The sequence below is a fragment of the Equus caballus genome, chromosome 1 (genome assembly GCF_041296265.1).
Source record: "Equus caballus isolate H_3958 breed thoroughbred chromosome 1, TB-T2T, whole genome shotgun sequence".
NCBI classification, from domain to species: Eukaryota; Metazoa; Chordata; class Mammalia; order Perissodactyla; family Equidae; genus Equus; species Equus caballus.
Genome location: NC_091684.1, coordinates 134,491,203 through 134,517,742, shown reverse-complemented (window position 1 = coordinate 134,517,742; position 26,540 = coordinate 134,491,203). Strand labels below are relative to the sequence as shown.

The 26,540-nt window shown below is 35.6% G+C and overlaps 1 protein-coding gene across 45 annotated transcripts in view; it reads right to left on the bottom strand.

Annotated features, from left to right (window-relative positions):
• MYO9A (myosin IXA) overlaps positions 1-26,540 on the bottom strand; it is a 289,948-nt gene that overhangs the window by 17,635 nt on the left and 245,773 nt on the right. For 41 of the 45 annotated variants that reach the window (XM_070234206.1, XM_070234223.1, XM_070234367.1 and 38 more), the window contains 7 exons: positions 26,042-26,103; positions 17,835-18,027; positions 16,168-16,296; positions 15,243-15,348; positions 14,337-14,468; positions 13,473-13,596; positions 11,666-11,719 (listed from right to left, as the gene is read on the bottom strand). In XM_070234206.1, the coding sequence (XP_070090307.1) occupies positions 11,666-11,719; positions 13,473-13,596; positions 14,337-14,468; positions 15,243-15,348; positions 16,168-16,296; positions 17,835-18,027; positions 26,042-26,103 (800 nt within the window). The remainder of the gene's footprint in view (positions 1-11,665; positions 11,720-13,472; positions 13,597-14,336; positions 14,469-15,242; positions 15,349-16,167; positions 16,297-17,834; positions 18,028-26,041; positions 26,104-26,540) is intronic. The other 4 variants (XM_023654411.2, XM_023654436.2, XR_011425596.1 and 1 more) reach the window with 3 other exon arrangements.

The following is a 26,540-nucleotide window of genomic DNA, read 5'->3' as shown; positions in this document are numbered from 1 at the left end:
AACAATACTGACTCCTGTGGAGGCATGAAACTTCTAAGGCAGAAGGGATCTGTACTCACTGGTTGTGGATCTCTTTTTCCTTGCAATTGAGCTGTGACTTGGGAGGCTAAAGATAACTAACTCCCTGATGGCTATGTGGCAGCATGGGCTGCTACAAGGAGTCTGGCAGAAGAGTAAGAACTTATCCTACTTGCTGGCATGTTGTGCTTCCTGTCCCATATCTTTCTAAGTGATTCTGATGCCAAGTGTAGCCCATGGTAGTCTTACAAGCCTGAAAGTTTAGTTGAGTCTAATAAGATATCCTCTCTCCATCCTGTTGGCAGTAGAACAATAAAAGAATAGAGGAATTTGGGAAGAACTTACACCTTTATAAAATTTAGTCTTCCTTTCCAAATGTATTTGTTCAAGTCTTCTTTTGTAATTCTTGGAGTTTTAAGGCTTTCTTTGTACAAATCTTCCACATTTCTTTAAGTTTACTGCTTGGTATTTTGTGTTGCTGTTTTCATTGTGTGCTAATGCAAATGGGCATTTTTCTTCCATTATATCATCCAATTGGTTGTATATATATATCAAAGTTATTAACTATTAATTACACCCAGACAGCCTACTGAATTCTTTTATAATCTGTAATTGTTTAATTGATTTTCTTGAGTTTTGCATATATACAACCATAATGGAAATAGTGATAATTTTACCTCTTCTTTTCCATTTTATACCTCTGATTCCTTTTTATTATCTAATTGCATCAGCTAGTACCTCCAGATCAATGTCAAATAGTAATGGGGATAAAGGACATCCTTACCTTTTCATGATTTTAATCAGAACACTTCCAATGTTTCCCCATTAGCAAGATGCTGGCTTTTGAGTTGAGACAGATATACTTTATCATGCTAAGGAATTATAGATATATTCCTATTTTAATAAGAATTCTTAAAAATAATACTTATGTAATTATATCAAATGCCTTTTAAATATCAATGAGGATGTGATTTTTTCCCCCAAAGACCAATTAACATGGTGAATTATCTTAACAGATCTCTAATATGGAATCATGCTTTCATTCCTAGGTTAAATCTCACTTGGTCAAGGTTTATGTTTATGGCCTACTGAACTGTGCTTGCTAATATTTTAACTTTGGATTTTTGGATTAATATTCATAGATGAGGCAGTTCTGAATTTATATATCAAGTGTTTTATTGACATATGTGTATGTGTGTGTGTGTATATCTCCCTCTCTCAATGTATCAAGTGCTGTTCTTATGGCTTTAGAAATATTAACTCATATAATCCTGTGAGTTGGGTACTATTAACTGCAATTTATAGATGAGAAAACAGAGACATGGAGATTAAATGACTTGCTCACGTCACAATAGCTAGTAAACGGGTGCTTGGATTTGAACGCAAAAGTCTAGTCCAGAGGCCATCCTGTACTCTGCTGCCTTTAATACTTTTGTGTGCATTTTTTATCAGTTTTTCTTTTTTGTGGGGGTGAGTATCAGTGTTATACTCTTTTCATAAAAAATAGACCTTTTCCCTCTCCACTCTGGAACAGCTTAAATTGTATTGCAACTGTCTTTAAAGGTTGGTAAAATTCCTCTGTGAAACTGTAAATGTCTGGTGTTTTTATAGGAGGAAACTCTCAGACAACTTTCTCTATCTCTGGTAATTGGTCTGTTGATAGTCTTTTTTTTAGAGGTAGTTTTGGTAAAGTATATTTTCCTAGAAAACTTTCCATTTTGAGACTTATTTCAGAGTTGAATGAAGATGCAGTAGCTATCCTTCAAGATGACTCCTGATCATTCTAATCTCTTGGTATTCACGTCCTTGTGGAGTCCCTTCCACACCGAATAGGGCTGATCTGTGTGATTACTGTAGAGATGACAGAGTATAACTTTTGAGGCTAGGGTATAAAAGACATTGTGGGCTTCCACTTAGCTCTCCCTTGGATCATTTGCTCTGGAAAAAGTTACTCGGACACTCAAGTAGCCCTATGGAGAGGTTTACATGGTGAAGAACTGAGGCCTGCCAACAGTAAGCACCAATAAGCTAGCAATTTGAATAAGATATCTTGAAAGCAAATCCTATAGCCCCAGTCAAGCCTTCAAATAACTGCAGCCCTGGCTGACATTTTGACTACAAGCTCATGAGAGACCCTGCCAGAACCACCCAGATAAGCTGCTCCTGAATTCCTGACCCACAAAAATATATGTATGAGATAATAAATGTTTATTGTTGTTTTAAGTTATTAAGTTTTAGAGTAATTTGTTACACAGCAATAGATAACTAACACAACAGTAGTTTTTTACATGACTCTTAATTTTCACTGTTATCCACGATAATTCCTTCCTTATTTCTTATTTGTGACTTTGCACCTACTCCACTTTAATTAGATTAGCTAATGATTTGTTTTTCAAAGAATCAATTTTTAATTTATTAGTTTCACCATTTTTTTCTAATTTATTTCCTTCTTTTACTTTCATTATTACCTTTCTTCTGCTCTCCTTAAGTTTATTTTATTGTTCTATTTCTAACTTCTGGATTTAGATGTTTATTTTCATTTTTCTTGTTTTTAAGTTTTTAAGGCAATAAAATTTTCTCTGAACACTGCTTTAGCTTTACATCCCATAGACTCAGATATATAGCGTTTTTATTCTAATTTTAAAATTACTCAATGATTTCAGTTTAGTTTTCTTCTTTGCCTTTGAGGTTTTTCTTGTGGCTTGATTTTTCCCCCAGACTTCTTATTATTTAATTAATTTTTATTATGATATATTTTATAACTAAAGATAATATAAAACTTACAATTACAGTTTCAAAAATAATAAAACAAACACCTGTACAGCCACTGCCCAGATTAAGAACTACAACATCACCAATGTCACTGAAGTGTTGCAGCCTAATTTTGAAAATATTCAATGGGCAGCCAAAAAAAGTATACATTTTCTCTTTGTGGGTACAGAATTACATGTATACACACATTAGATCAATCATTAATTGTGTTATTTAAGTATATTCACTTTAAACAATCTTTTTCTGGTATCAATTATTCCCTAAAAATGAAGACATTCTGTGGTTAAAAATAAAATTCACATTCCACCCCAATAGACAGATTGCCCTGAAATCTTAGGATGCTCTTTAGCTACACTTACTGTGAACTTTGAAGGAGATGTAGGAGGAAATTTTAATACTATGGCTGAAAAATAATAACTAACATTAGCTCCCATTCCCTATCATAAATATAAAAGTAAGATATAAAGCACCAAACTTACATTAAGTGCTAAATTATCCATGAGACTTTGTAAGTCCTGGTTCACCCTCATGGCCCCATAGTGCTAATGTCTCAGCATGCTTCAAAACAAAGCCTATTTTGGTTTTAACTTGTAAGGCCTCTCTTCTGCACACTTACATATCCAAGTTTCTAGCAGTTCTTAATTACACAGCTTTTTCAAGAATTAAACCTTATACACATTCTTTGTATCAACATGCCTTTCTCCAACTGGTTAGTTCTGACTCACCCCTTAAGATCTAGCTCACATGTCACTTCCTCTACAGCCCTTCCCAGTACTCTCAGGCAGAATTAAGTACTTCTTCCTTAGTACTCTCACCACACAGTGCACAGTACTGTCTGATCCCTCCCTCCCTCCTTTTAGAACATTTTTTCCAATACCCACAAATTCAGTCATTTAGTCATGTAGACTTGCCATCCTTTGTCTGAGGAAGGCTATAAATGATTCTATGTCTACTTCTTCTAAGAATGATATTCTGAAAGAGAGATCCTTTACTATCTGCTTTGGGTCAGAATTCTGTGAGATCAGTCTATAACGGGCTTCCCTAGTATTCTGTGAGACTTGTCTGTAATAGGCTTCCCTACTGTAACAAAATATTGGGAACCAAATGCTTTAATGGGGAAGATCCAAGTGAAGATACCCTCTTTGAGGTCATCCTCAGTTGGGCCCAACACTTCCATTTTCTCCTAAGGCTTAAAGAGATAACAATATGAGTAGAATTACACCAAAAGTGTTACAATGAATAAGGCTTATGAGGAGAGTTTTGATTTCTCTTGAAAATGCTATGAGGCTCATGACAGAGAAAGGTTACAGGAAGAAATGGCAAGGCATGATCAACGGGGCACAAAGAAGCTTAATACTATGAGTCAGAGTAAGCCCAAACAACTGAAGATAGATGAAGTTAGAGAGATACTTGTGGTGGTGATAAAGGAATGGATTGCACTACCCTTAAAAAATCTGATGACTAAGTAAGGAAAGACATCACCAGAGAGTCATGATACTTTATGAAGATCCAAGGAAAGTATAGGTAACAGGGGTTTCTCCATGAATTGAATATATAAGAAGGAGAAACTGAATACCACCTAGATAGGACTGTATATAATTAGCTATAGCACAGATCTCAGAATCTTAATGAAAAAATTTTACTCCAAAATAGCACATTGGGCCAAGATGGGAGATCACTATTGAGTGTCTTTTGTTAAGTCAAAAAAATAGGAAGCAAGGAATTGAACTATCAGACCACTTGCTAAGGAGTCTGCTTTCCTGGTAAGGAGAGGTCCTTATATCGAAGGTTTTCTAGGAGACTGTTTTGCATAATGTTATAATTAGGTAAGCCGGCTCGTTCAAAAATCCCAATGCTTGTTGTTATGGTTCACCAGATAATGAGGATTAGTAAGCACTTTAAACACAGCCAGTTAAGTGTTTGTGTGCATTTACGTCTTGCACATGAAAAGAAATTATCCTCACCAAATATTTCTGTGCAATGCAGTGAGCCAGCATACTTGGGTAAATGGCAGACATTTTCTTTAAAAATGTATGAAGGGAGCCCACTATTTCAAGTGCAACATATGACAATATTTGTTGTCAATGATAAAACTTCAAGCTTAAAAACAAATATCAGAATTTTAGAATACTTGAACTGCCCGGTGAGTTTGACAGCTGCCCAATACTTAAAGATTTTCTGAAGAGACTGGTGGCGATATTAATGAATGTGATTTTTGGTATTATATACTGAAACAACATTTAAAATACCTGCATAACTCAGTGAACCAATATTTTCCAAATGACCCACTTATGACATTATGAAGCCCTATACGAGTAAAAGATCTTTCCAAAGTGCAAAATAACCAAGAGATTTTAATGTCACAGAATACGAAATGTTAATTGATATGGCTTCACATTCCATATTGCAACTAAACTGTAAGAAACTAAAAATTATTCATTTTGGCTGTAGGACCAAAGAGTATTCAAAATTATCTGAGCAATCAAGATCAGAAGTATATCGACCACAGCAGATGAGAAATCTTCCCTCACTCCAGATACCACAGCTCCCTAAGCCCGTTTCAACAGAAATGAGTTTGAATCTCTTAATGGCATTTTTATAAGAGCTACGAGCTATCCCTTTTAGAAAGCAGAACTGAGGCAGGCTCCTTTTCATCTACAAGGCCAACATTCTATGAAGAAGGAAACTCAGCTTTGGATCATGAGCAGATGCTGAGTAGACATGTCAAATGAAGGAAGGATTAAGTTATTTTAGGGGAGGTCTGAGGGAAAAAATCTGCTTTCTTTGTAAAGAAACATGTTCCTGAGCTATCTTCCTGGTCTTGTGAGAAATACCAAAGACTACGATAAACTAAAATACTGGTTCTAATTCTTTAATCTTCTGTAATAGAAACATCTATACCCTGCCAGAGCCTCAGGGTAGGTAAAGCCTATTCCCCACTCCTTGATTTACTCTGGCCAGCTGGATAGGAGCAGACATTATGGGAGCAGAAACATGCACAGCTGATCTTACCAATTCATGTGATGCAGACATTGTCACGAGAAAAACACATCCCAGATAGTTTACTGGTTCAAGAATAATAAGAGATGTGTCGAACAGAGCAACCTGCAGCCTACCGTAAATCAGCTGAACCCAGCCACCTCACAGATGTGTAAGTGATAAATACATGCTTGTTGTATTAAGTCAATGAGTTTTGGCATGTTTTGTTATGTAGGATCATGAAAACAGCTAACGACCTTAGGCTATCCCATGTATACCTAATAGTCGAAGATACACTTGAGTAAACCTATTGCTTTTCCCTAAGAAGGTTTGGAAGTCTTTGGTAATAAACATTTGGTAATATTATCCCCTGGCTTAAAAACCTTTGATGGCCTCTGAAGGCCTAAAAGGATCAAATCGAAACTACTGATTCTGGAATTTAAGAACCCAAAACCTTACTTACTCATTATATCTTATCACTCTTCCCTTCCTTCATTCTTACCAAGAAATCTTGCATTCTAGCCACTGACGTTTATTCAACTTTCTCAGGTGGTACTAGTCATCCAGCTCTCTATCTTCCTATAGCTTTTTGCACGGACAAAATGAGACTTAGTAAACTGAACTGCAATTATTTACATCGTTGTTTAATAGACTTAATTTATTCAAGGCAGAGGTCTTGTCATTTCTATACCTCCAGCACCTAGCATGGTGTTTGAAACATGGCAGAACTATTACATTTTTGTTGAAAAAAATAAATGAGAATAAATGAAACTGAATGAATAAGTGGGGTTAGGGGGACAAGTCTCATCTGCAGAAGAGAATGGGAACGAAAAAAAGATGTGTCTAAGGTGTAGTCTACAAAGAGAAGTACCTCTAAAGAAACATATTGAAAGCAGTCTCATTTTTACTTAGTAAAATTGTAAAAGTTTAAAAATATTAAATGAATTTATGATTCTGAATTGAACTAATATTTTATCTCTACAAAAACCTTCCAAAAATAATAAAAGAAACATAAAACTATGAATACTATAGTATTGTCATAACTTCATTAAATACACGTAAGGAAAAAGTTCAAGACAACTATAAATATTCTAAAATATTAATAGACAATCATGATTTTCTTCACGCTTTTTACACTTTACCCTACTGTTCAAAATTTTCCACAATTAACATAAAACAATTATGTGAATGTGTCTTTAATGTAGAAAAAGATCTTAGATTTATCAAATGGCTAATTTTAAAAGACAGTATATAAGGTAAAGAAATAATTCCAATGATTTGAAAATAAATATATAATAGTTTATCTTTCAATTTCAAGTTCTGTGAGAAATTAGAAAAGTTTCTCTAAAAAGTATTAAGTACATTATGCAAAAAGGGCTAGTATGAAGCTTCAAATCTGAATTTTTTTAAAAAAGGAGATACAAGAGTAAACTGAGACTATTTAACAATCAATTTTTAGAATATAAATGGTACACCTGTAGGTAAACTCCTTCTAGCAGCAAAAATTACATAGGAAGCCAACATCATTCATTCCTCTCTAGCATTCTGTACCTTTTATTCTCTAAACATACAAACAGCCTGGATCACTCTACCGTTTGTAAACTCTTCACCTTTTCTTCTCTCACTTATAATCCAATCGTCTCCAAACCACAGTCATCTTTATATTTTCTTACTTCCTAACTTCTGCCTTTCACTCCCCAAACCTAATTTTTCAGGTCTCCTGAAAAGAGTCAAGTTCTCTTGCCAGATAATACTGTAGTTATTACACTCCTATGGAATTCTATCTATAAGAATTCCCTACATAATTTTTCTTCCTGTTTGTCCCCATCTGAGAGAATAAGAAGATTCCAAGGCTTTGAAAGAGATGCTTCTTTCACAAATACACAAAAAAGAACACAAATACTGTTCTCCTTTTGTCTACTCTCCCAAAAAGGTCCTGTGCCTAACCCTCCTCACCACGGGCCCTGCATGCAGATCTTCAAGTAATGCCTCCTGCATCCCATAATGATCTCTGGAAGAGGGGTAGGGAGAAATAGAAAGTGTGGGGGTCTTCTGGTAGTGGTGGCATCAAAGATAACACTACGAGTTCTCATCACACACAAAAAATTGTAACTACGTGTAGTGATAGATGTTAACTAAACTTATTGTGGTAACCATTTTGCAATATATGCATGTATCAAATCATTATGTTGTACGTCTACAACTAACACAATGCTGTATGTCAATTATATCTTAAAAGAAAGATAACACTACAAAAATACGTGCTAGTCAGTACCAGAAACAGTAAGAATGGTTCTATATTCTGAGAGAATCTTCATTCTTTGAATCTGATTCTTATTACCTCAAGTCACCTGAATGTGAATAGTAGATTTAGATACCATGCACAAAGGTAAGGAAATGACAGTACCCTTTGCTAGAGTCAGATAAGTCCACACTTGAAATATCTCTTTCCTTTGGAGCTCTTTAGAGCTGTCACTTTTCAAATGATTCTTGGCTTTCCAACTATTAATTCTTAACTTTTGGAGAGGCATTTCTTGCTTCTTTTGGTGTAGTCAATTGCAAAGCTTAACCCCACAGATCTACTTATCCACATTAATTTAGAATTGCACGTATGCCAATTTCTAACAGAGACATGCAAGGAAGTTCTTTAATAAGCCTAGAAGATACAAAATTCCCAAGTACTGCCAACCCCTATAAGCATAGCAGAAAAACCATGAAAAGACTTAGAGTAATTTTAAAATTCCAACTAAGTAAATAAAGTAGCAACTGATATTTGAATAGTATTAAAAATTAAAATGTTGTTTTAAAAATGCCTTGCTTAGAACCCTGTTCAACTTAATACATTATGAAGAAAAGCACTCCATGGTCAAAGTTTTGAAAGTGCTACGCATTATATCCCAAACTTTGTTTGGCTGTGGAAACCTTCGTGTGTAATATCTTTCAAAGAGGATTATTTATGAGGGTTTTATAGATTAGTAAAACATATTTCAAATTATATTCTTCATATTATATTAGCTAATTAGTGCTAAATCCCTATTTATGTTTGGAATTACAGCATAAATAAATAACAAAAACCATTTGTTATAGAAAAGGCATAACTGGATGGACTGTAAGCGTAACATGTTCTGAAATCCTAGTCTGGAAGTAGCCTAGTCAAAGATTATGCTCCCTAAATCTAATTACCACTTTTCACATGGTAGTAGAAACAGAGATTTTCAAAGTCATTTCAAAATAAAATGACCAGGATTCAACTTATTTTAGCGATGACAAACATGATTATTTACAAGTCAAGAGTCTCCTAATTGATACATGGCTGCCAGTCTTACCCATCTCTAATCCATTCTTCAGAATGCTACCAGTTATCTTCTAAAAGACACTGTTGGTGACATTCCCCTATTTAAAAACCTTTCCATAGCTCCCTAATGCTTCAAAGCAGGAAATTCAAAATTCCTAATCTTGCACATCTGGTTCCAATCTACCTTTCCAAATTCTTCTGCCATTTCCACACTGCCTGCCCTAGCTTTAGCTACTCAAAGCAGCTATTATTCCTGGATTGCTGTTTCATGCCTCCTTGCCTCTGGAATTGTCTTTCCCCTCCCTATGTGTTAAATTACTACTCATCTTTCAACATCCAACTCAAATGACTTTTCACATTGGCAACAGTACAATATACTTTTCATAAATGTAGTTAATCCTTCTTTTCAAAAAAGTCACTATTATATTTAATTATGAAAGAGAAATTTTTTCATTTATGAATACATGAACACTATTGACTTTGATTAGTCTATTTGTAGTGGATATCCTAAAAACTCACTGCTATCTTACCTAGATTCAATTCTTAGATTTACTTCCATAAATGCTTACTGAATACTGAATAGGTCCTAGATATAGTCTTGTTCTTAAGACTCGGTGTACAGCTAAATGTATATGCAAGAGGATGTTAAGTGGGATTTTTCTTCCTGTCCCAAAGTTGTGGCTAAGACCCAAAGCTGAGAATAATTAAGTACTCCTTCCTTTAGCTTCAAAGAGCCAACAGAACTTCGTACCAGCCTCTTCTCTCAGGGCTTACCAAGAGGCACCAGTTTATTGAACCAGTCTTATCATCAATATTGTAACACCTTCCTTCAATGTAAATCTAAAAAGGCAGAAAAGAAAAAGGGGGCTACTGGACTTTGAAGGGAACGTAGAATTTATGAAAAGAGGATATTCCCTTCCCTGACTGGGGAAAATAGTAGTGTCACATCTGAATCTAGAGGATAAGAATCAAAGTTAGAGGCCATCTAAAAGAAATGCAGACTGGTACTGCATTCCCTGTTTGATTATTTGTGTAGGCAAAAGGCCTATTGATTTGCCTCTCTATTATATGCACAGGGAAAGGGAAATGGGGAGAGAGTGTGGTGGGGAAGTGTCAGGTAGAAAAGTAGGCTAAGACTATTGCCACCTTGAGTTCTTGGTTCCCAAGAGGTATGAAAAATGTAACCTTTTCCCCTAACGCGCCTGCAGGCCCTAGAATTGGCCATGGGCGGTAGATCTGATTGGGTAAAGTCTTCAGGCAAAAAAAGATATACATATCAGGGTCACATGGTGTGAATGCCATCAATCAGGTTTGGCCAGAAGATATAACCAAATCTTGCAAGGGGTTGCCAATGCCTATGGAACTAGGATAGGATTGGAAATGGGATAGGATTGACCTCACTGTTGGCAGGATAAACTGGAACTACCACTCATCTTTATTTAGCCTATTGATAATGAGCTTGAATAATAACACTGAACAATCAAGAAAAAGGACTGGCCCTCAACACTGGGATATTATGTAGAATTCTGCCACTCCTATCACTCCTCCCAGGTTCAACACCAGAAAAAGAAAAAGCACAAGAAAGAGGGAGAGCAGAAGTGTGTGACAAAAAGAACCTACTCACTCACCCCCAAAGTTCTCAGCCTCAGATTAAAGTCTAGTCTACCCTGGGAGAAAGCGACAAGAGTACTGCCTCAAGCCTGTGACTGAAGTTATAATGTGAAAAGAACTAAGTCTTAAACACTGGAATGAGACTAGAGTATTTGAAAATTACAGCATAGTGACAAGATGCTGTTAAGGTAGTTGACAGCCAGTAGGCAAGGGGACTTTGACATGGTAGAGTTGGGAGGCAGTTATCAGATAAAAAAGCAAAACTGATTTGTATTTATAACCCAACAAACTGGCATCCTCAATGAACTGGTTACACATAGATGGATAGTCTCTGAAATTAGTTTCCATATATATTGGCGTTAGCTTTCCATCTCTCTATTCCTTTTTTGTATAATCAATGAAATCCTGGGATGAGTTCTATTATACTATGATTTTAAGTTTAGAACCAGTCTGTCAATTTGCTCACTACTATTTGCTACTCTACCTGAAAAATGTTAAGCAGATAAGAGCCACACTTTCACATCTGGGAAGACACTATCAAAGTCACAGATATGAATGGACAAACAAGCATTACTAATAATGGAGGATGCTGAAAGCAGAAATAAATATTTTAAGTAATAAAGTGGAGGAAATTGATGGGAACAAAGCTCATAGAGCAGAAATTAATTTGATACCTCAATGCTTTCAACGTTCACTTTTTAATGATCCAACCAAAGAAGAAATCACAAAGAGGCTTATCTGACAGAGGAAAAACCAGTATATTGTAAATGGACATCATTCAACTGCATGATACAAAGGAAGGAAAATAAAGCTTCTAAAAAAAGAGAGTAAGAGAAACGCAAGTGAAGGCCAGTCAGGAAGCGGAACCTGAATTGGGGCTGCACATGAAGCGTGGACAGGCATGGATGACAGACAGAGCAGAACAACTCCTGGATGGATGAGAGACAATAACAAAAAGTGGCTGTGACACATTGCAATATTAATACATACCGAGACTGAATTGCGGGTAATGCTCATAAATCTAACTGCAATTAGTACAGGTTTCTGGATTAGGAAGGACATGAAAAGGAAAGCAGAAGGTTAGAATTTACATGTCATTGCCACATTAAAAGAGAAGGTTTAGTCTGTTAATGGACTGAATGTATCCACCTTCTGCAGCATCAGCAAAAAAAAGCACAGCTTGTCTAGCTGCTTTGAAAAGTAGCTTTATATAAGCAAAAGGTCTCTTCCCTTCCTCCCTGGATGGGCACTGCTAAATTGGGGCCTCTCAGAACTGAGAATTCACACTACAAAAAGAGACTCACGTTTAAAGATTTTATTTTTCCTTTATCTCCCTGAAGCCCCCCAGTACATAGTTGTATATTTTGAGTTGTGGGTCCTTCTAGTTGTGGCATGTGGGATGGAGCCCCAGCATGGCCCGATGAGGGTGCCACATCTGCACCCAGGATCTGAACTGGTGAAACTCTGGGCTGCCAAAGCGGAGCGCGCGAACTTAACCACTTGGCTACGGGGCTGGCCTCCGAGATTCACTTTTAAATGTGGTTTCTATTTCCATTTTCTGGGGAAAAGATTTAGACGGTATCCTATGATGAGATTTATTTAATCTTTACTGCCTGGAAAAAGTCTATGTTTATATTTGTTTTTAGAGAAGACCCTTCACTAACTTAATCAGCAAACATTTGTTGAGCACTTGGCATGTGCCAGGCTGTTTAAACAGTGAAGGAAGACAGTTACTTTAATGATAATCTAAGTATAAACTATGAAGATACGGAAGAAGTATTGCTGGGCCCCTGGAATAGCATGGGCATGATGACAGGGAAGCTTGCTTCTTTTTTGAGATTTTCTGGGGATCTGAGTGGGCGTTCATCACTATAATTTTGTTTTACAATTGAGGGTAAGAGTAGCAAATGGGCAATAATTAAACTTTAATGTAGCAGTTTTCCAGCTACCCAGACCCTCTTGATTATTGGGCAGTGGGAACTGCAGTTATCTATTTACAGGTCACTGGTTACAAAGGAAGATATTAAACAGAAAAGGGGGCAAATGGAGGAGATAAATTATTTTTTGCAAGGCTTTTCTCAAAACCTAACAATAAACACTGAAAGAAATCTTTATTTGATAATAGTAGACTCATAGATGGAATCCCATTTCCTTATGAATCACATTCTTGCAAATGATTAAGTTCTCTATATCCCAGGAGTATTGGCAGGACCAAAAGTGACATGGTTATGCATGGGAACAGATGGCGGAAGGAAGTAGCGAAAAAAGTAAGAACACGTTAAGTTTTCAGAGAAAGGACAGAAAAAGAAAACAGGGCAGATTATTAAACCACCACCACTTTATCCAAACATTTTCTTTTCTTCTTCTCCCCAAAGCCCCCCAGTACAGAGTTGTATATTCTAGTTGTGAGCGCCTCTGGTTGTGCTGTGTAGGATGCCACCTCAGCATGGCCTGATGAGCGGTGCCATGTAGTACCTAGGATCCGAACCGGTGAAACCCTGGGCCACCGAAGTGGAGCGCACAAACTTAACCACTCGGCCATGGGGCTGGCCCCAATCTGAACACTTGATTTAAAAAATTCTGCACATTTAACTGCGTATATTCCATACATATAATTAAAGACAGCTAAAAGATCAAACATGAGGCATCCATAGTACTCTGAGATGAGGTGATTTTTTTTTCACTTGTTCCATGTGAAAAACATTCAAAGAATAACTTCTCTCTACACCATAAATGCACACTTAAAATCCCATGAGGGCTCCCATTTTCCCCTATGATTATATGTCTTGCATCTTACCATTGATCTACGAATCAGTGATAGCCTGGTCTTTGCCTTATTCTCAGCAAATTCCAGGCTACTGATGTCTTTGAGACGAGCCTTATATTTATTCATTTGTTCCACAACAATTAGCTCCACACAGCTGAAACAGAAGGAAAGAGAAAACCCTTAGGAGCTGAAGTAAATCAAAGAAAGTGTAGTACCCCCAGAATGTTTTTTAGCTAAGTGTGGTAGATGGTTGGAGGATAAAAGAAAAATCAACATCCCTTATTTTACGAGCTCAGAGATAGGGTTTAGAAAGGCGATTTACAACATTGGCTGCACTTTAGTATTCATCTGAGAAGTGGTTATAAGTCCCAGTGCCCAGGCCATACCCCAGACCAAATAAATCAGACTCTCTGGGGATAGGACACAAACACTAGTTTTTTTCCAAGCTCTTTTTGCAGTCAAGGTTAAGAACCACCACTCTAGAAGGAAAGCAGAGGCCCATGAAAAAAGGCCAAGGTGAAATACAAGAATATTGAAGTATTAAGACCAAAGGGATTCAGAGCCATAATACCATAGTTAGACTAGATTACAGGACGATACAAAGTGTATGTAATTTGGTAAAATGGAATTTTAAAATGTGTTTAGAAACTATAAGCATTCTTAAAGAAAAGTCAAATTTAAAAAATAAGACCCTTCAAAACAAATGATGCTCAGGTGAACAGAATCTAAAAAAATTTTTCATCTTCAGCATAAGACAATCCAATGGTGTCTAGCTGCCTTCTTAAAAACATCTGAACTTATGAAACCATTCACTAAATTTTATATCTGGATAAAGTGACTACAGCAACTCAGAAGTCCCCAGGGTTTTGCAGAGGTGATAGTGACTGGCCTTACGTGGTAGTCTTACTGATGTCCTGCACACTTTGTAGCGGGTCAATGGTGTCAGGGCAGCGGAGAATGCAGGGCGCAAACACAATGGCTAAAGCATTAGCAGACATTCGATTACTATCTTCCTGTAGAGCAATCCTAAGGTACAAAAAAACCCAAGTGAAACCACAATAAAAGCAAAAATAGTAGGGAGGTACGCAGAAAAGATGAGAGAAAAAAGATGTATGACATCAACTGCATAGTAGTGGAAGGAGAGTCACATCAGTTGAAGGGAAACACTGTAGACTTTTCCCAAAGCTGTTCTTTTGCCTCTGGAAAATGCACTTTCACTCTGGTCCTTCCTTGAAGCAATGTAGACCAGCAGATAGCTTACCAAGGGAAATTTGTGACCCTCTGCCCAAGGTCACCATCACTAGATGAACACATCTGAAGAATGGAGAAGAGACTTTAAGGCATTTTCAGATGGTCATATAAGGTATTTATCCAAAAAGAAAGATGGAATCTTTCCCAACTACTGCTTATATTTACACTCAGGTGAAGAGAGACTATTCCTGAAGTCTCTTTGGTCAGTCCATTCCTGAGCACCATCTGAACCCACTTACTATGAATTAGGTTATGTCAACAGATATACATCCTTTCTAGTTTAGGGGTTAGATAACATGCAAGACTATAGAGTGCCACCACGAGGCTGAAGCTGATACATGGCTCAAATAGAATAGAGAAGCACCTGCCATGTAGTCTAAATCAGCTGAGGCTTTCTGCTCCAAGAAACTGTAACCATCTGTTTAAGGCTTGACTTTATAAACAAGAGAAAAAAATATATCTGTCAGTTTTCCAAATGGAGGAGCCCTTCATTTATTTAAAAGAATCCAAGAGAAACTCTTAAAACATTCCCTTGCTTCTTGAAGTTACCTGACTAAATGAAAGATGAGGCGTTCCAGTGTATTGAGATGAGTTCGGGAGAGCTGGTCAATCACAGAGTATACACCACGGATTGTCTCTTTCCTCTCCTGAAGGCCTAAAAACAGTAAGAGCAGCAAATAAGACTGAATACCCCCTCTCATATGCTACATCTTCCTCCTGGACAGACACCAGGTAGCGGGGAGACTGGCTCTAGAGTCTTACAGTTTTAGGAGAGGCAGATGTACCTGTATGGCAGAAGAGCAACTCACCATTACCACTAACCTCCCTTTGCTTGAGTTCTATATTCACTAAACAGTCTCCTGAGTTTTAACCTATATTGCAGTAGTCCTTGATTACAGCAAGGGGAAAGAGATGTCGTAGTTTTTCAGGCATTTTGTGGCAGACTGATTCTCCATTAAAATTAATCAATTGCCATAGATTTTATAAATCAGTCTTATGGGAATTTGAAGAGTCATGCCTCAGGGCCTAAACACTTCAAGGGAGGCGTTCATCAATACCTTACACATCAGGAGCACTGAAAAACTAAATTCACAACCTGTTAGGCCTGGCATAAAATAGCTAGCTTTACATAGAGGTCTTGCCTAGATTCACAATTTAAATGAACATAAGCCAACCCTCAAATCTCTTCATCTTTTAATTTGTTTATAACCTTAGTCTTTTAATCCCTTTGTGAGAAGCAACTAAGTGACTTACAAATCTTTCAGGACACTGACATTTTAATGAGTCTCTAAAGAAAGTCAACATTTGAATAGGTGAGTATACACTGGCAGTTTTGTGTTGACTGTCAGAAGCTTACTTTTGGTTTTGGATCTATAAAGACTAAATCACAAGAGGATGGCCAAATAATCTATAATGAAGATGGCAGTCCTTTCCTAAGTGAGGCCTCCCCTGAAACCAGGAAGCCTGTACTTACCCATAGCTCGAAGAAATTCCTCATAGAGTTCAAAGGTCATGAGTGGATTGGGCAAATCCCGAAGCCATTGTTTGAATACACTTGCAATGACATGTATGTTATAGTCATCTAGGTTTACGCTCTCAGCATCTATTTAGAGACAAGAGTTAGACAACAAGGCCAAAACATGCAAAAAAGATTCAAATAATTCACTTTACAAACTATCATCACCAAAAGAAGCCTACATGTTCTTAAACTAACTTAGATCTTCTACAATCTAATTTCATGCTTGGCAGCAGTTCTTCTAACTGTGGTAAAGGAACTGTTTTTCTTTGTTTTCCAAATCTGTTGTGGACTGACAGATGTGTAAAATAAAAGATCACGTTTTTTCATGTCAATGCACTGTTAAACTGCTATAAATGTTTCTAAATGCTTGCTCTCAATTTCTGTACTTATCTTGTGGATTAGTGTGGGAACCACACTTTGAGTAGCAATGCTTTGGATGGCAAATGGAAAAAAGATCCAGAGAGCATTTTGTAATAGTAAGGCTGATTTTAAGTCATTGTTAGAGATGAAAGGACAGCAATAATTGAGCTTAGGAACTGTAAAGAAAACATATTATTCTGTTTCATTTAAAAACTCCCTAAGGTTATACAGATGAGATGATCGGGAGGACACAGGATGAATGATTTTTCATTTGTGCTGACCTAAGGTACAAGAGACAAGTTGGCAATTTGCCTTTAAATTGGAGTAGACTGAGTCTCTGGTGGGCAGAACCTTCTGCTTGAGTTTTACTAGGCATTTTCTGTTATTATTTCCATACTGATTCTTTTCTCATTAATTTGTTCATTAAAAAAAAACTGCAAAGAAAAAGCATGTGGGTAGGTTCTTAGGAACACAGAGACAAGTTTTGTACCTAAGTGTGATTAAAAAGGACCTATTCTTTCCCAATAGCGGTAAAGAGTAGAAGTTGAGAATGAAACCAAAGTCAAAGTTAAACCCCTGGGTACACTCCAGGACTGAGGCTAGAACTCTACACAAACACATGTTCAACCTACTAATTACCAGTTTAAATAGCTATGTCATCAATGTAGGAAGGCAAGAAGATGTGTTGGAAAGAGCACCACTTGGAGTCAGAATAACAAAGACTAATAGGCAATAGTTCAGTTTATGGATTCAGAAAATCTAGGGTTAAAGCCCAGCTTGTTCACTTATTGATGGAGAGTCTTTGGGCAAGATCCTCTGTAGGCCTCAGTTTCTTTATCTGTAAACTGGAGTAATACTCTCTAATTCATAGGACTGTTGCGAAGATTAGTATAAAAACATTAGCACAGTGCCCTGCATCATCCTCAACTGCTCGTTATTTAATTTCCCTGAACCTAAATTTTCTCCTCTGTAAATTTCAGATACTGTGATCTTACTGGATTCTTAAAAAGATTAAATGAAATCTGTCTGAAGTACCCAATAAGGTCTTGCACAAATGACACATTCAATAAATGTTTGCTGAATTGACCACATAAAAACAAAGACTCTTTAGAAAGCTACAAAATGATAAACAAGCACCACAGAAACTGATTGCATTCTTCTGGCTGCAAGAAAAGGACCAACATGTGATGAAAACATTAAGAGCATGAAATGACCTATTTAAATAAAAGTACTTGGTTTTGATTTGGAGGGCACTATCTCACCTGTATCTAGACCTTGACGAAGCTCCTTGATTTTATTAGTTGAACCAGACTTTCGGTAAATACCTTCTGTGTACAGTCCATGCATTTCAATGTAGTTTATGAGCTTTTCCACCACTAAAGGAACAGTTCGGTCTTCACTGGTCAAACGAGACAGTTCAACCCCAAACTGTCGAGATGATAGCTCTGGATCATACTAAATGGAAGATAATTTTTTGTTCCAAATACATTCAACCATCTTTAAACACGTTTAACCAATTTTTTAAGAGGAACTACTTTTTATTTCTCTGAGGTTTTATAAACACGGTTATGAGAATTGAGGGGAAAGTGAATTACAGTAAATGCTGAGAGTATAAGTAAGTGAGATGTTAGTTTCAATCCTCTCCCAGTAGGAATCTCCCCCCAAAATTATGGGGTGGAGAATGGAGGCAGTGGCAACAGGCTACTGTTTCCTTTCCTGCTAAACGTCCCTTCACGTAAAGTGGGATTTGGGCAAGAGAGAAGCGGAATAGACTTTGTATCCTAAACATTTACCAGATAGCATTCGAAAAATCTACTAATTTGATATGAATTAGAGATGTCAGTAATTTCTGAAGCATAAGAGTGCTTCGATGTTTATGAAAACTTTAGAGAAGTTTAACTGAACACTGATGTCATAGCTAAAGGCAGAGACACACAGACTGGCCCATGATGAGTGTTTTAGCTCTTTTTTATTTACTTCAATAGTGTACCTAATATCATACCTTACTAACTATAGTGTATGTGACTGCAAAAGAACAGCTTATCCTTAAGATTATTTGAAATAATTCACAGAAAAGAAAAATGCCAGGTATTACTTGAGACTAAAACCTTTTTTGTAAATCTTTTTTGTCCTTTCCTTCTCTTGCACCATTCTCCCTCTCTAACCCATCACTGTACACTCTACTCTCTCCTTCAACCTGGATCCAATCAGTACCAAGTTCTTTCACTGAATCAGTACACTGTTTTTTCTTTTCTGTTCTCAGTGCCATCACCCTAGTTCAAACTTACGTCACTGACCACTTGGACTACTCCAGCAGCTTCTTGATGAATTTCCCCACATCCATTTTCTCCCTTTTTAATATATTATATAGTATATATAATCTACTTTATTATCCTCAAAAACCTTCAGTGGCTAATTAGCATATACCAAAATAAGGTACAAACATTCCTGAGTCTAATATTGAAGATATTACTTTAATTGATCCTAATTTCTCTTTCCAGTCTAACAATACATTTGTCATTTACGTGCTAGGTAACAGGGAAACAAAATCAAATCAGAGATAGTCCTTATCCTAAGAGTAATAGTAGTAGTATTAGTGTGTAGACTAGTAGTATTAGTCTAGTAGTATTAGTAGACTAATACTAGTCTACTAGTATTAGTAGTATAGAGTGTGTAGTGTGTAGAGATGGGTAAAGATTTATTAGATATTATAGATTGGGCTGGGTAACAACCAATGACCTTGAGAAGACTTGATACTTAACCTAACTGCTGAAAAGCAAATAATACATAAGTAAAGAAGGCAAGAAAAGAACCTTTTAGGCACAGAAAACACACAACTACAAAGTTGGGCAAAATAAACTAAAAGTAATCTGATATGGCTGAACTAAAATGAGGAAAAGGTAGACAGAGAGATTATAAAGGGCTTTGAGTACTAAGTTACAGAATTTGCGTCGTGTCCTGACAGATAAGGAAGCAACCAGAGAATTTTAAGTAGAAGCAGACCTAAGTTTTATATTATGTGTCATTCATCTACATATACTCTGAATTCCAGCACTTAATTCTCAAGAGAATTAACTGCATGTCTACTCTGAAGCATGTTAAGTTATCTTAAATTATTATAAAGCAACATCTCTGAAAAGTATTTCTAGGTCTGAATTGGAAGGACAATTAATCTTGAAAAATTTAGAGAATGCAAGTTAAAATTTTGCATCATCACTATATGAATTAGGCTATTTAGGTTACTTCATATTTACAACTAGGTTATAGCTATGTTACTTTATATTTATATTTGCAACAGGAGTATTACCTTTCTATCTGAGAGGCTTATTGTAAAGATTAACAGATGAACATACATAGCATAGTATCTGGTATATGGCAAATGTTCAATAAATTGTTAAAGAAATAGAATAATGTTTGCTGCAATGATTAAAACAAAAATAAACTTTAGCCAAACTTCTTGCTATTACTGTGACACACAGATGCACACATATAATCTGTTTATTTAAATGTTATGGCTATCCCTACGGCATTAGAAATGTTAATAGTTAAGATCTGTGAAAGCAAAAAAGTACTTGAGAGTATTAAACAAAAATTTTAAAATAGTCTGATTTGAAACCAACTAATCTAAAGCACACTTGCTAAAAAAGTCTATTTCTTGAAATTAAGGTAAAAATTAATTTTACTATTTTCAACTGAAAAAAATTTAACTCGAGTTTTCCTTGTAAAAAAATGTTTTTATAGTTATTTTTCCTCCAAATTAACTTCCTTGTATACTTTAAATAAAATTTTATTGAAGTATAACATGCATACAGAAAAGTGCACAAATCGTACGTTTAAGCCTGACAGACTTTGACAAAGTAAATGCACACTTGTTACCAGGACCCAAATCAAGAAATAGAATATAACCAGTAGTATAAAATTCTCCTCAAAGCCCTCCCAGCCACTATGTGTTTCAACCTTCACAACCAACCAGTACTTCTATCACTATAAATTATCTTTACTTGCTAGCTATCACCATAAATTAGTTTTAGTTGCTTTTGAAAATTATATTAGTAATATCATATAACATGTATACCATAAGTTAGTTTCATCTATTTTTGAACTTTATTTAAATGGAATAATACAGAATGCCCTCTTTTGCTTATGACTTCTTTCATTCAACATTATATTTGTGAGTACCAATAGTTTAATCTCATTATTATATAGTATTCCATTATACAAATAAACCAAAATTTATTTATTCATCCTACCGCTGATGAACATTTAGGTTTCTTCGAGCTGGGGGATATTTCAAATAGTGCTGATATCAATGTTCTTTATTCGTCTCTTGGCACAAATATCTATGCAGATCTATTGGGTATATAACTTGGAGTGGTACTGCTGAGTCATGAGAAATGCTTATGTTCAGGTTGGATAAATACTGACAAATAATGTCAAGAGTAGTTTGTGAAGTGCTTGCTTAAGTCATGTGCTCATTTTTGTATAGAGCTGACCATCTTTCTTACTAATTTGTAGATGCTTTTGATATACTGCAGATCCAAGATGGACAGATGAATTGCAAATATATCTTCTTCCACTCTGTGGTCGATTATTTTTTGTTTGTTTACTTGTTTGAATAATGCATGGGTTTTGAATTTTATCTAATACTTTTCCTGATTTATTGAAATTACATTTTTTTCTTTATTTGTTCAACGTGGTGAATTATATCGACTGATTCTTTTGAATGATAAACCAACTTTGCATTCATGGAATAAAAAACAACTTTACCATAAGGTATTTTTTTCACATTTTTTTATCATTAGCACAAATTTAATATATTAATATTTTAAGATTTTTACATCAATGCTTATGATATAGACTGACCTGCAATTTTCCTTTACTGTAATATCTTTTTTTTTTTTAAGATTGGCACCTGAGCTAACATCTGTTGCTAATCTTCTTTTCTTTTTTTTTTTCCTTCTTCTCCCCAAAGCCCCCCAGTACATAGTGGTATATTCTACTTGTATGTCCTTCTGGTTGTGCTATGTGGGATGCCGCCTCAGCATGGTTTGACGAGTGGTGCCATGTCCATGCCCAGGATCCAAACCGGCAAAACCCTGAACCACCAAAGCGGAGCATTCCGTGAACTTAACCACTTGGCCACAGGGCTGGCCCCTGTACTATCTTTTTCATGCTTGACTTCAAGTTTTCACTATCTTCATAAGCCAATTTGGGGAAAAAAGTTATGAAGCATTCACTCTTTTACCATTTTCTGGCAGAGTTTGTAAAAGACTGGTGTTGTTTCTTCCTTAAATACTGGGAAGTATTCAATGGAAAAACCATCTGGGCCTGGAGATTTCTTTGTGGAAAGATTTTCAATTACAGATTCTATTTTAACAGATATGACTCTTCAGATTTTCTATTTTTTCTTGACTTATGTTAGCTAAGTTACGTTTTTGTGTGAATTTGCCCTATATCTAAATTGTCAAGTTTATTAGTACCCATCTATCTGTAATAGCCTCTTATTTTGCTTTTAATATATGCAACATCTGCAGTGACATGTGCATTTTTGTTCCTCAGAATGACAATTTCTGTTTTTTAAAAATTCTTTTTATTGATCATTCTTCCCAAGAGTTTATCCATTGTTTTAATCTTCTCAAAGAGCTAAAGTTTGGCTTTGTAGATTTTTATCTCTTGTACAAATGCTTTTGATTTCATTTATTTCTCTTTATTATCTTCCTGCTATTGTCTTGGGTTTAATTTGCCAGGGTTATTTGTCTCCTATCCTCTCTAATGTATACATTTAAAGCTATAAATATTCCTCTAATTACTCACACTTTTGCTATGTCATACTTTCATTTAGTTCAAAATATTTTTCAATTTTTATTCTAATTTACAAGTATAGTGCTTAACTTCCAAACAACTGAGGACTATCTAGTTATCTTTATGTTGATTTATAGTTTAATTCCATTCTGGTCAAAGAATATAATCTCAATATTTTCAATCCTTTAAAATTTATTGGGACTTGATTTAGGGTCCAACATACAATCAATTTTGTCAAATGTTCTATGGGCACTTGAAATGACTCTCTATTCAGGCAGTTGTACAATGCAGGGTTCAATACATATCAACTAGGCCAAGTTTTTTAATCTTGATTTTCATACCAACTGTATCCTTAACTGAATTTCTGTCTGCCACGTACTGAAGTTATAATACTAGACTCTTCTAAAGTTAGAATTTCTCTATCTTCCTGAGGGGTTCACCATTTTATCATTATGAAACACCGTTATCTAAAGTACTGTTTTTTGTCCTAAAGTACACTTGAATATTAGTACAGCTACACCACCTTTCTATTGGTTGGTTCTTGCATGCTATATCTATCTACTCTTTCACTTTCAACCTTCCTGTATCTTTATATTTAATTATGTCTCCTGTAAACAGCATATCATTGAGATTTTTCAGTTGGTTTTAACATATTAATTGGAAGTAACATTTAATGTAATTACCAATATATTTGGACTTATACTCACCAATCTGCTAATTATTTTCTTGGTCTAACCTGATTTATGTTTCTGTTTCTCTCATTTCTTGTCTTTTTTTAGATTAATCAAGTATTTTTTGTTTTTCCATTTTTCCATCTTTATTTGCCTTTAAGCCATATATTCATTTGCTGTTCTTTTAGTGGTTACTTTAAAGACTACAACAAATATCCATAACACATTTAAGTCTAATATATTTTTAGCACTTTAACCACTTCCCAGATAACCCAGAGACCTTATAATAGTTTAACTCCATTTACCCAACCACCTTTTGTGTTGCTGTTCTCATGCATTTTAATTCTCCATATATTTTAAGCCCCACAAGACCTTATTATTGTGTTTTTAGTCAATATTCATTTATATTTACACATTATTTACTCTTTCTGTTGCTCTTCATTCTTTCCTACACATCTGTTTCTATCTAAGATCATTTTCCTTCTTCCTGGAGAACCTCCTTTAGTGTTTCGTTTAATGTAGGTCTACTGGTGATAAATTCTGAGTTCTTCTTTGTCTGGAAACATCTTCACATCATTTTCACTTTTGAAGGCTATTGTCACTGGGTACAGAATTCTAGGTTAGCTTTATTTTCTTATAACACTTAAAATATGCCAAGCCACTGTATTTTGGCTTCTATCATTCCTGTTAAGAAGTCAGTTGTCAGTCTTTTCACTGATTCTTTAGTAGTGTTTATTTTTTTTCCCTCTGACTGCTTTGAAGAAATTTTTTCTTTCATTTGGAGCACTGTGCTTCTGATGGTTTTCTCTGTATTTATCTCACTTTAAGTTAAAAGTAGTTAATGAACCTGTGACTTGATGTGTTAGCCATTATCTCTTAAAACGCTGCTTCTTCCTTGTTCTCTCTTATTTCTTCCTGGATTCCCCTTTCACATGTTTAAGAACCTTTCATCCTTCCCATATGTCTCTCATGTTAATTTACGTATTTCTCCTTTCTTTTTGCTCTCCATGCTTGGGTATTTCTACTGACCTATCTTTCAATTCACCAATCTTCTCTTCTCCTGTGGCCAATATGCTGTTAAATCATTCTTCTGAGTTTATAATGTCAGTGCACTTTTTATTTTCAGAATTTCCATTTGACTACTCTTTTTTTATGTGTATTTCAGTTTTCTGATAGAAAAGAAATTTTCTACCTTTTAATCTATCGTTTGAATACATGAATTAAAAAATTTTTTAAATACATATCTGATTAATTCAGTAACTGGGTCATCTATGGGTCTGTTGATATTCTCTATTTGTCTCTTTTCTTAGTCTCATTTGCTTCTCTTTTTTTTTGGTGAGGAAGATTGTGCCTGAACTAACATCTGTGCCAATCTTCCTCTATTTTTTGTATGTGGGACAGCGGCATGGCATGGCCTGATGAATGGTGTGTAGGTCCAAGCCTGGGACCCGAACCTACAAACCTGGGCTGCTGAAGCACAGCGTCTGAACTTAACCACTACACCACGAGGCCAGCCCCCTTACTCTCATTTCTTAATGTCTGATATTGTATTCAAGCAAACTGTTAAGGCTCTGGATGATATTCTCTCTCTTTAAAGAGAGTTGAACCTATTCTCTCTGGTGGGTAGCTATAATAAGAAACAGATCATCTTAATCTAATCAAGAATGGCCTCAAAGCTAGTTTGCAGTTTTTATAAAGCTCAGTCTATCAATGGTTCACCCCCTAGAGTACAGCTCTTCAGAGGTCTCAATGAAAGTCTATGGTACTGACCAGGGTCTCTCTTCAAAGGTGGATCATACAATTCCAATTTTTCTCTCCTTAGCACTGTGACACTGCAGAAATCTGCTTTTCTGTGTAGATTCTTAGCCTTTTACCCCAGGCAGCTTAAGAATTCAGAAAATGCCTTTAGAAGAAAACCTCTGAGTTTCAGGCTTACTTCTCTATATCTCTGGATAATGGTCCCTAAAGTTCCGGCAATCCCAAACTCCAACTTTTGTCTCTATAGCCCTATGAGATTCCTAAAAGCTGTGCTGACTCCTCTGACTCTCAAATGTGGCCCTGTGCCCAGATTCTTGGTTTCCTGTCCTACAATAAAAATTAACAAATTCCAAGTACAAGAAAAACATCTCACAGATACAGATTTACCACTCTGCAATTCTCTTCTCTCTAGGATCTAGACCTTTAAAGTCTAATTTGCCTGGGCAGCTCTTCGATGCTTGGCAACAGACTTTCTTCAGTTGTTCTCAACATGAGTATTAGTCTTTCATAAGCTACTCCATCTTAACAAGAAGCACATGTCCCACCTTCACTGTACTTTAAGCCCTGAATCAAATTTCTCCTTGTTTCCTGCCATAATTTGTCAACGAATTAGGAATAGATGCAAATTCTATATGTGGGCTATAAACAACACATACACACATTTATATTACAGTTCAGAATTGTATAGTACTGTTATAATTGTCGGTATGTGATTAATAAGTAAGAAAATGTGATTACACATCAAGAAAAGCCTGAAATGTTTCAAAAATGGTTGCTTCCTTGAAGCATAAAGTACCATAGTACATTGTTCATTATCTTTTAGATCTCCGTGTATCCAAGTATAAATATGTAAAAACATCAACTATGCTGAGGAATTTTGCTGTTCATGTTAAAATCTTTAACTATCACTTTCAAGACAATTCCGAGGAAAACTTATGAGTGTTTAATAAAGTGGGAAACCCTTAAAAGTAGTGTTTTAGTAAATTGTCGGTTGTGAAATCAGTTTAGTAGCTTCCATGTGATATAGTTCCAGGAAAATTATTTTAGATATATATACACATCTCACTATATGTGTATGCTAGATCATGACATAAAATGTATTTCTTACTGTGATTTGTGGTCAAAAAGTTTGAAAACCACTGCTCTATGAAATCATTAAAGAGGCCTTGATTTCTTTCAAGGAGGCACAAAATACCAACAGATCTGTTATTTATTACTCATAGGTGATAATATCCTACCTTTTTAGAGCACTTGGCTGTGGTTTTCAGACAGCACTTCTTATGGCAAGCATACTTGCATACTGAAAAACAGGTTAAGAATGCAGCATTTTTAGAAGTCTGTAAATTCATGACAAGAACTTAACAATTTTACAACTTTATTCTGGACAAATTTTTTCTTTAAGTCCAAGACCGCTATAACATCACACATATGTTTGTAGGGTATTATAATGAAAATGGATTTTAAGCCATTGTATTTGGAAAAATGAAGCTAAAAACATGCTTAAAATTTCTAACTACTGTCTATGAAAAAGCTTTTTATTCTTCCAAACAGAATATTTATATAACTTTGTGGTTTGATTCACAATATAGCACTCATGTTCCCCTTACATATCTGATCCATAATCTTCTAAAATGTCAGAAATATCTATTAAGAATCATTCCAATGGGTTAGGAAGGCATTACTGCCAAAGACTTCTACTGAAATAAAAAAAAACTTTAGTACATTAAAAGCTAAGAA